The 15,393-nt window shown below is 40.4% G+C and overlaps 1 protein-coding gene across 2 annotated transcripts in view; it reads left to right on the top strand.

The window, feature by feature from the left end:
• The window catches only part of ANAPC10 (anaphase promoting complex subunit 10), a 39,164-nt gene extending 26,979 nt beyond the window's left edge, over positions 1-12,185 (top strand). For both annotated transcript variants that reach the window (XM_070757766.1, XM_070757767.1), the window contains exon 5: positions 11,892-12,185. In XM_070757766.1, coding sequence (XP_070613867.1) covers positions 11,892-12,122 — 231 coding nt within the window. In that variant the 3' untranslated portion in view covers positions 12,123-12,185. The remainder of the gene's footprint in view (positions 1-11,891) is intronic.
• The last annotated feature ends 3,208 nt before the right edge of the window (positions 12,186-15,393 follow it).

Raw genomic sequence — 15,393 nt, 5'->3', positions numbered from 1 at the left:
GTGTTTGCTGTTCACACACCAATTCCCCCCCCCTTAAAAGTTCTCTTTGGAATATTGGGGGGAAAAAATACTTGAGTCTCTTTGGCTTTTACATTTTAAAGTTTGTAGTGAATATTATTAAATTTGCCGGTCATTAGCACATGAAAAAAATGGAGTCCCCCACCCCCCAAGATAAATATATTTTTTTGCTTTCTCAGAAAAAACAATAATAACCTGTTTTCTTCTTTTTATTTTGAAAAAGAGGGGGCGTTCAAGAAATGTTTGTGTTTATATGAGCGTGGTAATTGGGGAAGATAATTTAATACTGGCATGTAACTATTGAAGATATTTAACTTGATTTTCATTTTATATGAACTATCCCTTACCTTCTTTTTTTTTTAATAGATTGAATCAAGCACTTTAGACATTCAAGAAATGTTTGTGTTTATATGACCGTGGTAATTGGGGAAGATAATTTAATACTGGCGTGTAACTATTGAAGATATTAAACTTGATTTTCATTTTATATGAACTATCCCTTACTTCCCTTTTTTTAAATAGATTGAATCAAGCACTTTAGACACTAGCCCTAAAAAGAGCTGTCTGACAATATGATCTAAATATAATTGGCTAGATCAGTTACATTTGCATTTAGTTAAAAGCATTCTTCCATTCCCATAGGAAAATAAATTTAAAAAGCTATTGTGGATGCCTTTTTTTATTTACAAAATCTGTCATTTCCCTTAGCTTAGTTAAACAGTGTTTTTCAATCTTCGGCATCTCCAGATTCTTAGGTGACCTTCCTAAAGCAAAAAATATGTTGCTGGTTATAATTTACCGGTCAGTGTAATCATAATGGAATAACTTGTAGGTGGTCAAGAATAGAAAACATGCAAGAAATTACAATTTATTGTTATACTTGGAATGTAGGATATCCTCTACAGTTTTTAAAAACATGGCTTTCTCTGATATAGTTGCTGTATTTATTGCTGAGATAACGATCAAACATTGAAATAACACTTCTGCCTTAGATCGCTCAAAATCCCAGTTCTAAAACAAAACCAAAAAGGAATTGGTAGAGATAATCTTTTCATGTAAATCCACAGTGTTCTATATAGAATGCTTGGTTTACTCTACCATGTATAAAAGTTTAGCATTAAAAAAAAGTGGTAATGTTTCCTTTGACTTCTGCATTTATGAAATAAGAATTTCAAGCTAATTTGAAATGGAATGGAATGTTTTTTATTGGTCAAATGTGATTGGACATCCAAGGAATTTGTCTCTGATGCCTAAGGTCACAGTGTACATAAAAACAGCAAGTAATAATCATAGACCATAAATTATAGTTACAATCATTAATTATAAGTTACGAACAGCAATTGATAAATCAACTAGAGAGCATTTCACCAAGCATTTCATAAGTAGCGTCATCTTTAACAAAACCTTTAAAAATGTATACAGTGATCCCCCGGTTATTGCGTCCCCAACCATTGCGAACAGGGTAATTTGCGATTTTTGAACCCGGAAGTCAAAACACCATCTGCGCATGCGTGCCCTTTTTTTCTATGGGCACACATGCGTAGATGGCGCCCGGCAGATCAGCTGCTGGGCGGCTTCCCTGGGTCTTCCCCCTCTTGCTGGCGGGAGGGCGAGCAGCGGGCATCAGCAAGGAGTTTCCCCACCGCCCACGCAAACTCCTCGCTGCCGCCCGCCCTTCGCCCGCCCACGCCGTTCATTCTCGCCGCTTTCGAGCTGAGTCCTGAAGCGAATTCGCTTCAGGACTCAGCTCGAAAGCGGCGAGAGCGAGCGCGGACAAGCCGTTCGCTGGCGCTGGCTCTCGCCGCTTTTGAGCTGAGTACTGAAGCGAATTCGCTCCGGGACTCAGCTCGAAAGCGGCGAGAGCGAGCGCGGACAAGCCGTTCGCTGGCGCTGGCTCTCGCCGCTTTCGAGCTGAGTCCTGGAGCGAATTCGCTCCGGGACTCAGCTCGAAAGCGGCGAGAGCGAGCGCGGACAAGCCGTTCGCTGGCGCTGGCTCTTGCCGCTTTTGAGCTGAGTCCTGAAGCGAATTCGCTCCAGGACTCAGCTCGAAAGCGGCGAGAGCCAGCGCGGACAAGCCGTTCGCTGGCGCTGGCTCTCGCCGCTTTTGAGCTGAGTCCTGAAGCGAATTCGCTCCAGGACTCAGCTCGAAAGCGGCGAGAGCCAGCGCCAGCGAACGGCTTGTCCGCCGCCTGCCTGCCCGCTAGCGAGGAGCCGAAGATTGGGGGCGGCGCGGCTGTTTTAAAATGTCGCCGCCAGCATGGGGGGCTTGCCAGCACCCCCTGGACCCCCAACCCGGGTTTGGGGGGCTGCTAGGAAGCCCCCCATGCCGGCGGCGACGTTTTAAAACAGCCGCGCCACCCCCAATCTTCGGCTCCTCGCTAGCGCTGCGGGAGTAAAAACACCATCTGCACATGCGCAGATGGTGTTTTTACTTCCGCAGCGCTACTTCGCGAAAACCTGCTCGTTGGTACGGATAAGGACGGCGCACCATTAGCAAAAGTTGCGCTAAAGTTGAGTTGAGAAAGTTGAGAAGAGAAGCTTCGTGTGCAGTGCACTGGTAACAGCAGCAATAGGAATCTGCCCCTGCTTCTGTTCAATTGTACAGATGCAAAAATACTTTAATGCCATTACTTAGCTTTTTATAATAGAAACATAGAAACATAGAAGATTGACAGCAGAAAAAGACCTCATGGTCCATCTAGTCTGCCCTTATACTATTTCCTGTATTTTTATCTTAGGATGGATATATGTTTATCCCAGGCATGTTTAAATTCAGTTACTGTGGATTTACCAACCGCGTCTGCTGGAAGTTTGTTCCAAGGATCTACCACTCTTTCAGTAAAATAATATTTTCTCATGTTGCTTTTGATCTTTCCCCCAACTAACTTCAGATTGTGTCCCCTTGTTCTTATGTTCACTTTCCTATTAAAAACACTTCCTTACTGAACCTTATTTAACCCTTTGACATATTTAAATGTTTCGATCATGTCCCCCCTTTTCCTTCTGTCCTCCAGACTATACAGATTGAGTTCATTAAGTCTTTCCTGATACGTTTTATGCTTAAGACCTTCCACCATTCTTGTAGCCCGTCTTTGGACCCGTTCAATTTTATCAATACCTTTTTGTAGGTGAGGTCTCCAGAACTGAACACAGTATTCCAAATGTGGTCTCACCAGTGCTCTATACAGCGGGATCACAATCTCCCTCTCCCTGCTTGTTATACCTCTAGCTATGCAGCCAAGCATCCTACTTGCTTTTCCTACCGCCCGACCACACTGCTCACCCATTTTGAGACTGTCAGAAATCACTACCCCTAAATCCTTCTCTTCTGAAGTTTTTGCTAACACCGAACTGCCAATACAATACTCAGATTGAGGATTCTTTTCCCCCAAGTGTATTATTTTACAGTTTCCATTGCTTTGACCATTTATCTAGTAAAGCTAAATCATAGTTGTTCCTTTATTCATATCCAGGAGATCTCTTTAGACATAACAAACAATTCTGAAAGTAAATTATGAACTTTCATTTACACACTCATAGTATTTTTCCTTTATGAATGATAAAAAACAGGACAAACTGAATATGTTTCATATTCAAATAAACCACTGGCTATGGCATCTTTTAATCTGGCATCTCTCTTTAAAGAAGGGGTGAGGGACGAATTGTATGAAAAAATTAGCTCTAAGCTCAAATTATGGTGACCCCATCTTGTCTTCCACTTTAGATCAGAGTGCAGTCCATTAGTTTCATTCCAATAATTAAAGAATAATGCTCTAGAGAAGCTGCAAGTTATCAAATATGATTGTTTAGAAAATTTGTACAGAACACTTTGTCTGCAGATCTTGGCTGAAAGAGCATAAAACCAATAGATAGTACATGTTGTCATTTTTAAAACAATCCAATATGACAATCCTTTAGAGGGATGTATCATCTGCAAAATAAATATATGAAATCATTGTATGAGGTATTGTCTAAAATTTAGCCAATCGTTATTTGTGTATATTTGCACTTTTGTGTGAATGCTAATCTTGTTCTAAATGGTTTTTTTTTCAGTAATACTTGGTTACATTTTACTTTCCAAAATCCATCTAATATGGACTATTTAACAATATATTACAATCAGAGAAACGGCTAGTAATAACTGTGAAACCCCTAAATGTATCTTGATAAGACATAAGATATGTGCTTATTTTATGTAGCATATATCTGAATTACAGTACAGAAATAGTCCCAGATTAAATTGATTTATATTGTTATATGTATCTATTTATTTCCATATATATTTGAACAAAAATGTGATTTTACAACATCTATTTCAGGAATTTCTAACTCTGTTAAATTTGCTATTTATTATGATTAATAAATTAATTATTGATTTGTTATCTTATAAAATCTATTAGTGATATCAGATATGGAAGGTAGACCAAAAGAATTGTATATATCTCAGTTTTGTTCTCAGTAATATATTTTGGCTAAAATCCAAGAGAGTACTACAGTGATCCCCCGGTTATTGCGTCCCCGACCATTGTGAACAGGGTAATTCGCGATTTTTCAACCCGGAAGTCAAAACACCATCTGTGCATGCGTGCCCTTTTTTCTATGGGCACGCATGCGTAGATGGTGCCCGGCAGATCAGCTGCTGGGCGGCTTCCCTGGGTCTTCCCCCTCTTGCTGGCGGGAGGGCGAGCAGCGGGCATCAGCAAGGAGTTTCCCCACCGCCCACGCAAACTCCTCGCTGCCGCCCGCCCTTCGCCCGCCCACACCGTTCATTCTCGCGGCCAGAGCGAGCGCGGACAAGCCGTTCGCTGGTGCTAGCTCTCGCCTGCCTGCCCGCTAGCGAGGAGCCGCCTGCCTGCCCGCTAGCGAGGAGCCGAAGATTGGGGGTGGCGCGGCTGTTTTAAAACGTCGCCACCGGCATGGGGGGCTTGCCAGCACCCCCCGGACCCTCAACCCGGGTTTGGGGGGCTGCTAGGAAGCCCCCCATGCCGGCGGGGACGTTTTAAAACACCCGCGCGACTTTCCAATGAGTCCCGAAGACAAACGCGTTGTCTTCGGGACTCATTGGAAAGTCGCGCGGGTGTTTTAAAACATCCCCGCCGACATGGGGGGCTCGCTAGCACACCCCCGAACCCCCAACCCGGGTTTGGGGGTGTGCTAGCGAGCCCCCCATGTCGGCGGGGATGTTTTAAAACACCCGCGCGACTTTCCAATGAGTCCCGAAGACAAACGCATTGTCTTCGGGACTCATTGGAAAGTCGCGCGGGTGTTTTAAAACATCCCCGCCGACATGGGGGGCTCGCTAGCACACCCCCGAACCCCCAACCCGGGTTTGGGGGTGTGCTAGCGAGCCCCCCATGTCGGAGGGATGTTTTAAAACACCCGCGCGACTTTCCAATGAGTCCCGAAGACAAACGCGTTGTCTTCGGGACTCATTGGAAAGTCGCGCGGGTGTTTTAAAACATCCCCGCCCACATGGGGGGCTCGCTAGCACACCCCCGAACCCCCAACCCGGGTTAGGGGGGTGCTAGCGAGCCCCCCATGTCGGCGGGGACGTTTTAAAACACCCGCGCCGCCCCCAATCTTCGGCTCCTCGCTAGCGCTGCGGAAGTAAAAACACCATCTGCACATGCGCAGATGGTGTTTTTACTTCCGCAGCGCTACTTCGCGAAAACCCGCTCGTTGCGGGGGGTCCTGGAACGGAACCCTCGCAACGAGCGGGGGATCACTGTACTACATATGGACCCAAAAGAAGTGAACACTCTCAGGAGTTTTGAATTCCCAAAAGTAAAACTTTATTGGTACACCATTTTGGCACTGAAGGATCAAAACCAGCTCTGGTTAACTTGCACAAAGTCTTGCTTAGTTAAACAATAGCTTCCCTTTCTAACCCCGCCCCCACTCCCCAGGGTGTTCACATTGTCCAATTACGAGATGCCCTTTTGTTATGGGAACAATTCACCTCCTTCTCAAGGCCACCTCCTTCTGCAGCGGTGGCCTTGATGGCTTTAAGGCTCCCAAACTCTGTGCACAACATTCCATTCCATACTTCCCTTCCCCAGCTAATTGGCAAGTTGAATAGCAATAAAGTTTGAAATAAGCAAAGCTGCTCAATCTTGACACAATCTTTCTATGATATCGAGTTCTCAAGTGCTTAGCTGATAGTCAATTGATTTAACTCAGACCTGGGCAAGATGCGGCCCAAGGGTCGGATGCGGCCCGCCTGCGGTGTGTGACCGGCCCGCGGAGGTCGGTCCAACTTTTCTAGATAAGAACCAGGGGTTCAAGATATATATATAAAATATAATATAATTAATATAATATAATATAATATAATATAATATATAATTATAATATAATTAACTCAGTTCTACCCAATAGTATGCAGTATTGGGTAGAACTGAGTTAATTATATTAGTCTGGCCCTCTAAAACCATCCCAACTTCTCATGTGGCCCTATGGCAAAATTAATTGCTCACCCCTGATTTAACTCCTTTGATTCAATTAACAGTGCTAGAATTAATTAATTAATTAATTAATTAATTAGATTTGTATGCCACCCCTCTCCGTAGACTCGGGCCGGCTAAAAACAGTAAAAAGACAATATGAACAAATCTAATATTAAAAGTAATGTAAAAAAAACCCAATTTAAGAAACCAATCAAACATACAGACATACCATGCATAAATTTTAAGCCTAGGGGGAAGGGAATATCTCAGTTCCCCCCTGCCTGACGACAGAGGTGGGTTTTAAGGAGCTTACGAAAGGCAATGAGGGTGAGAGCAACTCTGATATCTGGGTGGAGTTGGTTCCAGAGGGTCGATGCCGCCACAGAGAAGGCTCTTCCCCTGGGTCCCACCAGATGACATTGTTTAGTCGACGGGACCTGGAGAAGGCCAACTCTGTGGGACCTATCTGGTTGCTGGGATTCGTGCGGCAGAAGATGGTCCTGGAGATATTCTGGTCCGATGCCATGAAGGGCTTTATAGGTCATAACCTGTACCTGTATATATTATTGTGCCTGTATATATATTACTACTTTGGCAAGAGTGTGCTTTTCTTATGTTTAGAAATTATTCTGTGGAAATTGGATTTTTAATACCCTCAATACTTTTCACATTTTACTTTATATCACAGTATGATACATGATAATCTTTTCCTATGTGGGAAATATATAGCCATTGTCTGTTAAGTCTGTACATAGCAAAATACATAATCATAAGCTACACTCTATTCCGTTTATTTATTTAAAAATATATTCGGCTGCCTAACTTATAAAACAACTCTAGCCGTCTCATTTTATCCCACTTCCATGGCTGAAAGAAGCCCTATATAAAGCAGAATTTCCCATTGTCTAAAACAGTTTTTAAGCTGTCCTCCTAGTTCTATATCATGCTGGGGAATGACAGAGGTTATAGTATACCAGTTTATGGGGAACCACAAGTTCCCCCATCTCCTTTAAAACTTTATTGGAATGTGTTGACCAATGTCCTTCCATAACACTATTAATTTTAATGTTCATTCTTGTATTAAACGTTTTCTTTTAAATTGTTATTAAAGTTATAGTCACATAAAGCATTTATTTGCACTAGGTGTATTTTGTGGGCTTTTCAGGAATGTCTGTTTTAGCTTCTTGAGTGAGTAGAAGGTTTTTCTGATCTAATGCTCTGTACTAGCCATATCTAGACCATTTACAGAAGGTGACTATGGGCCACACACTCACCTACCTAGGTGGTCGTTACATGTCTAGGCCAATGAGCTTGCCTCTTTACACTGAGTCCTTTGACTGAGCTAACTTCTGTGTTTCTCATAAAGCTTCTCCTGTGGTGTTCTTCCTTTTGACTCATTTGGAATTTCTGAAGTTTCTCTTGGATATGCTTCACTTTCTTGCTGGAACTGGTACATCATTTGCTATTAACTTGTTCTCTTCCTTCCTAAGCAAAGAAATGGCTGTCACTCAAAAATTGCATCTTTATGTGTTGACAGTTCCAGTTTTGAAATTATACAGCAGCATATTTAAACTGGGTTTTTGTAGTTAATATTATGATATGTGGGAGACTTTATTCAGAAGTTGCAGAATTCAGGATAAGAATCCATTTCCTACAAACTATACATACAGTATGTAACAACAGGAATACAGCCAATACATGAGAAAAAGTTTGATTTTTGCCATTATAGGTGATATGAGTCACGCAACGATAATATTACAGTGTTCCCTCGATTTTCGCGGGGGATGCATTCCGAGACCACCCGCGAAAGTCAAATTTCCGCGAAGTAGAGATGCGGAAGTAAATACACTATTTTGGGCTATGAACAGTATCACAAGCCATCCCTTAACACTTTAAACCCCTAAATTGCAATTTTCCATTCTCTTAGCAACCATTTAGATTATTACTCACCATGTTTATTTATTAAAGTTTATTAAAAAAAATATTTATTAAAGGCAGATTAAAGTTTGGCAATGACATATGACGTCATCGGGCGGGGAAAACCATGGTATAGGGAAAAAACCCGCAAAGTATTTTTTAATTAATATTTTTGAAAAACCATGGTATAGACATTTCGCGAAGTTCAAACTCGCGAAAATCGAGGGAACACTGTACTATTAGAAAAGACTCTTCACTATGTAGAGTAACATACCCATTAAAGTCATAATTTTAAGAAATCTGATAAGAATCTGAATAGCATTCTAAAGCATTAATTCTGCTATAAAGAACAGTGTTGCAAAGAAGAGGTGAAAGAGGAGTTGTTTATTTAACAACACAACAAACAACACAACACAAGAACTATGATAATATAGAACAACATAACATAACATAACATAACTCTGTCAAGGACCTTGGAGTGCTCATATCTAAAGATCTAAGTGTCAAAGCCCACTGCAATAATGTTGTCAAAAAGGCATTAAGAGTTGTAAACCTAATCTTGTATAGCTTCTTTTCCAGTTATACTACACTACTAACCAGAGCATACAAAACATTTGTTAGACCAATTCTCAAATACAGCTCATCTGTCTGGAAACCCGCACAGCATATCAGACATTAATACAATTGAACGTGTCCAAGAGATATTTCACAAAAGAGTCCTACACTCCTCTGCTTGCAACAAAATACTTTAGACTACCAGAATTGAAATTCTAGCCCTTTAGAACTATGTCGCCTTCGGTATGACCTAAGCGTAGTTCATAAACGTATCCGCTACTTTTGTCCTGCCTGTCAATGACCACTTCAGTTTCAACCACAATACACGAGCAGACAATAGATACAAACTAAAAAGTGAACCGCTCCAAACTCAACTGGAGAAAACACAACTTCAGCAAGAGTGGTCAATGCCTGGAATGCACTACCCAATACTGAGGTTTCAACCCAAAACCTCTAAAATTTTAACCTTAGATTGTCTACTGTTGAACTTACCCTATTCCTAAGAGATCTGTAAAGGGCATACATAACTTTACATACCCTGCCTACCATCCCTGTCCTAATGTTCCCTTTTACTTTTATTCATTTCATGTATTCAAATGTACATAATTTACATATAATGTATATATTATCTAATATGCAATTGACAAAATAACTAAATAAATAACATAGCCAAATAACATATATAACTTAATCTAACGTAACATTTAAATAGCCAGCTATCTTTTAACTAACACTCTGGTAACTTGCAGTATTCTCATGTTTTACTACTCAATTTTAGCATATTATACTGCATTTTAACTTATTATTTATTCAAATTCCCTCTATTTTAGCCAATTTTATTGTATTTTAACAGTTTTATGACAACCGATGTGGTCCTTTTCCTCGCTTTGATATGGTCGATTGAGTAATCAAATAAAGTTGATATTGATATTGATTGGTAACTTCCAATCACGATCGAAGAGGTTGTAGCAACAGCTAAGAAAAGGAGACAAGGAAGCAGGGAACACTTTAATGTTTAGTGAACTAAAGACAAAATGTGATTTAGGCAGCAATGACTGAAAAATACTTTATTTTTATTATTGAGAAATTGAGTCTGAAATCTGTTAATAAATTGCCAGAAATGTTTTAAATGGATTTTGAAATTTTGAAATACAAAAGCTAGCCTAAATGTAATTTTTTTAATATCAAGGAACAATTGTTCAAATAGAGAGGTGAGCAGCATTTTCTGGTTGGGTGCCACTGATTGTAATGAGAGTAACAGTGTTTGTAATGATCCATCAAAAATATCTCTGTGTGGTCAGGGGACCCTGCTGAGGGAGATATAATAGTACAGGGTGGGGACTGCTGGATGAGAAGTTCCTTACTCAAAATTGGCTGGACTTCTGTTCAATCCATTCCACTAAAAAATCTTCCATTAACCAATTACAGATATCATTGAAGAAGTGCAGGTAGCTGTGGAGATTGCGAGGCAATGGGAAACTTACATTGCATCCATTTAATTATAAATTTAAACAAGGTGCATACAATTTTGTAATTATTCTCTTGATTTTAATAAAATATCATCATGGTATGATATCTAATTTTAAAAAGTAAACTTAAATTAAGAAAAGTGCTTCATAGAGCCGGGGTGGCGCAGCAAGTAGAGTGCGGTACTTGCAGACCACTGAAGCTGACTGTAGATCTGTAGGTCAGCGGTTCAAATCTCATCACCGGCTCAAGGTCGACTCAACCTTCCATCCTTCCGAGGTGGGTAAAATGAGGACCCGGATTGTGGGAGCAATATGCTGGCTCTGTTAAAAGGTGCTATTGCTAACATGTTATAAGCCGCCCTGAGTCTAAGGAGAAGGGCGGCATAAAAATTGAATGAATGAATGAATGAATGAATGAATGAATGAATGAATGAATGAATATATTCAGTAAGCAGCTTTTAGCTACCCATTATAGTGAATTATATTATACCCCCTTTTAAGTAAATTTGAATGTAATTACCTTTAATATTTTGGTGTTTTTTTTAAAAGAATCTTTTATCACTGATTTTAATTAATATCTTATATTTAGATTCAAAAATTCACTTTTCTGTGTCCAGCTAACACCTGAGTTTCAACACATTGCTAGAGCATGATTATCACATGTGTATATGCTTTACGTTCTGATTGCTATCTCCTATACAAAGTTTATGAATTTTAATGGTTGCAAGACTATATTTACAATCCAGATATGATTTATGGAACATATTGAGTTTATGGAGAAGGGTGGCCTAGAAATCCAAATAATAAATATCACTGGACATATTTGCATGTAACAATAAGCTACAATTTTCAATATTTTAATTAAATATGAAAAAAAACCAGCATGCTGGCACTACTAACAAACCATTATAATGTCTATGATTTATTTGTCTCAGTGTGTAAATCAGAGGAAGTAATAGTCAGAAGGCATAATTCTTGATTTCTGATGCTTAGAAAAATTAGTCAGAGATCCTACATGCAATTCTAAATTATGGATGGAGTTATATGAGTTTCTTGGAAAAACTATTTACAAGTCATCAAACAGTGTGTAGTCTACTAGGAACATTTTCATGGGAAGAATTTTGGCTCACCACTATTTGTGTCACAAAAATAACATGCCATTAAAATGCAGCAGCTTGAGTTATGCATGAAGGATTTGAGAGGTTCACCTTTGTCTGCGGAGAGGGTCGGCATACAAATCCAATAAATTATTATTATTATTATTATTATTATTATTATTATTATTATTATTAATTAGCCATGTGGAAGAGAGCACAGGAGTATATTTATCAAAGGTGGTGAGTGTAGCATACTAAAAAATAACTTATCTATAACTGCCAAATTTCTGAAGGATTAGATATTAATTTTATTGCTCATGGTAATAAATAATTTTAACCTAGCTCTTTCTCTCTCTGTTTCCCCAACGCACTTTTCTTTTCCCTTCTAGCAACTTGAATTAGTGGAGCCAAGTGGTTGGATTCACGTTCCCTTAACTGACACTCATAAGAAACCTATTCGCACATTTATGATTCAGATTGCAGTTTTAGCCAATCATCAAAATGGAAGAGATACACATATGCGACAAATTAAGGTTTATACACCAGTTGAAGAAAGTTCTATTGGTAAATTTCCTAGATGTACAACAATTGATTTCATGATGTATCGCTCCATCAGGTAAAGATTTTTGTACTGTGATCACCCCTGTTTTTAATTTAATTTCTAAATAAAGATTTAAAATCCACTTGTTTATATTGTCTTGTTGTGTTGTGTTACAGACTTCTGAGTTCTGGTCCTGCTGTCCAGATATTTCCTTACCTAAAGACAGAAACAGAATGACCATAGGTGGACAAAAAACAGTGGGAGAGGAAGCAACTTCTCACTTCCTGCTGGCTTCTCCATTGAGTTTTCTTGTGGGAAATTGGCAGGAAGCATTGGAAGCCTACCAATCTTCTTCCCTTCCTCCCTCCCTCCCTTTCTCTCTCTCCTGCTCCTCCATCATGTTCCCTGCTATTATCCTTTCCAAGATATTTCCTTACTAGTTCGTCAATGCCTTCAGTAATGACAGAACTTCTAAAGGTATTGGCTTCGCTGGAAAAGTAGGGATATACAGTGATACCTCGTCTTACGAACCCCTCTTCATACGAACTTTTCGTAATATGAACCCGGTGCTTAAGATTTTTTTGCCTCTTCTTCCGAACTATTTTCACCTTATGAACCCGAGCTGCCGCCGCTGGGATGCCCCGCCTCCAGATTTCCGTTGCCAGCGAGGGGAGCCTCAGGAGAATCCCAGCGCTTCGGTTGGCAACGGAAGTCTGGAGGCGGGGTTTCCCAGCGAGGGGAGCCTCAGGGGAATCCCAGCGCTTTGGCTGGCAACGGAGGTCCGGAGGTGGGGTTTCCCAGCGAGGGGAGCCTCGGGAATCCCAGCGCTTTGGCTGGCAACGGAAGTCCGGAGGCGGGGTTTCCCAGCGAGGGGAGCCTCAGGGGAATCCCAGCGCTTCGGCTGGCAACGGAAGTCTGGAGGTGCGGTTTCCCAGCGGCGCAAGACAAAAGGGGTGACTTTTGGGATGGGGTTGCACACATTATTTGCTTTTACATTGATTCCTATGGGGAAAATTGCTTTGTCTTACGAACTTTTCATCTTACGAACCTGGTCATGGAACGAATTACGTTCGTAAGACGAGATGTCACTGTATTCAGATATGTATCTGCTTTGAAAATAGCCAGTGTTAAAGTAGGTATATAGCACATTCAAACATCAACAGAGGTAATGTTTTACCACATTTTGTATTATATCATAAACTGTTCTGTGATCATTTTTATGTCATGTTTTATAAAATGTGCCAAATTTTAATTCCAGGAGAATCATGGATCCCAGATTTTGGATGCATTCTATAACTCAGGGGTCCCCAAACTTGGCAACTTTAAGACTTGTGGACTTCAATTCCCAGAGCTGGCTGGGGAATTCTGGGAGCTGAAGTCCACAAGTCTTAAAATTGCCAAGATTGAAGACCTCTGCTACGTTAAGTTAAGTTATTGAGGTACCTTGCTTCAAAACATTTTGCTCTATGGTTTACTGTTGAAGTTTAAAGTATCAGTTTTAGTGGTATATAGACAGTTAAACATGCCTCAAACCAGAAGTGATATAGAAAGTTTTTTGGTGCAGAAATCATTGGAGGGAAATATCAAGATTGCTATGTATATCTGCTCCTCCTATTTGTCATGTCATCATCTAAAGCCTTTGAAACTGTTTAGCACAGAATATTTTCAATTGAAGTGACCTAGATGCTTTATAAAAGTTCATTTGACACAGACATTTCTGTCTTTCAGTGCTGAGGTTAAATCATTTTAATGGTCTTTGACTTTAGCAAGTAATAACATGGTTTTGTTATTGTTATATTGTTTGCCTTCTTTGCAGGTGGTGGTTCTCCTATATTGATGTGTATGCTTATTTGATTTTAATTTATGTAGATTTCTGCTTGGTTATTATATTTGGATTGCAATTTATTTCAAGTCTTTCTAGTGGAAAGCTTACAGAAAGAAATACTTATACTAGTATATTATCTAGAATACCATAGATTCTTTGAATGGTATTGGTCTCTGTTCCTATGCCTAATTACACATTGTAATTGGAGAGAACTTTGTGGAAAATCCATGTATTTTCATATGTTATAAACGAAGTAAAGAGAACTATACAATAAAAAACATCAGAATAGAGTGGCATTCTACTGAACCAAATCTCATCAGTTTCAATGGAATTAATTCTCCCAAGAACTTGGAATTTAAGATTTGTTTTGTGTTTTTTAAAGATGATCTAATTATGTCCACAAGACATAAACCTTGTCAACTGACCTAGTAGAAACCCCTTTGTCCTTATTTTCACTTCTCTGGTCACAGCAGAATAAACAACTTGGAATTTTTTTCACCCCCTGCTTGGTGGAGTATGAGCAAAGCAGAGAGCAGGTTCTCTGCAACAGATATTTCTTTTGGCTTGTCTTCTCACTTTGGGGGATTGATGGAGCAAAGCAACTGATGTTGCCAGGATTTTGTAAACACAATTAAGCAAATTTGTTTTATTTATTTTTTTCTTTTGGTGAAGTCTCAGAACTAAGTTCTATATTTTTAATGTATCTCCTCTCTCCCTCCACCCAATTCCCTGCATTGCCAAAACAGTCTTTTTACTGTAGCCGTACATGAAAGCAAATATATTTCTATATTATGACAAATTTATGTCCACTATAAGCTTTCATTGGTTGATATAGTTGGCATATGCCTACTGACTGTTGTGATTCAGCCTGAGGCTCCTCAGGGACCGGCTGCGTCTCTGCTGGATCCAGGCCCAGAGGAGGAGGACAGTGAACAGGAGGGGGAGGACCAGGCAGACGGGGGAGAGGAAAGTCAGGAAGAGGATGAGGGGAGCAGCCTGAGAGCCCCGGGGGGGCCTCTCCCCAGCCAGTAGCCTGGCCTCATTGGATGAGGAAGCACAGGCTATAATTGACATGAGACAGCGACGTGCAGCTCAGAGATGGGACCAATTAGAAAGGTATTGGCATCACTGAATTGGCAACAGCTGGGTTTGGGTGTGGCTCTCCTCAGCAGGGTTTAAAAGGCAGGCAAGCCCTTTCAGCCATGTGGAGCGTTATCAACTGGAAGTTCTGTGACCCTGCTTTGCTTCTCGGCGTCTCTGATCTTGGCTTGTGGCCTAGAAGACTGGAAGACTTGGGGGAGGCATATGTTTGTTATCTCCAGCGTTGTTTTTGACAGAAAGAATCCTGTTTTACTTCATGGCCTTCGTGAAACTTTGAAGTTTCAGCGTGTTCCTGTTTGTAAGGACATTTTCTGTTACCTGTGTTTGCTTTGAATTCTATAAACTGCCTTTGCTTTTTACCAGTGTGTCTGGATTCTCTTTTTGGGTTGGTGTTTGTTTCTGGAGGGACCCAGACAGAACACTG

This window comes from Erythrolamprus reginae, chromosome 7 (assembly GCF_031021105.1).
Source record: "Erythrolamprus reginae isolate rEryReg1 chromosome 7, rEryReg1.hap1, whole genome shotgun sequence".
Lineage (NCBI taxonomy): Eukaryota > Metazoa > Chordata > Lepidosauria > Squamata > Dipsadidae > Erythrolamprus > Erythrolamprus reginae.
Note: the sequence above shows the minus strand (reverse complement) of the source record. Positions and strands in the feature narration are given on the sequence as shown.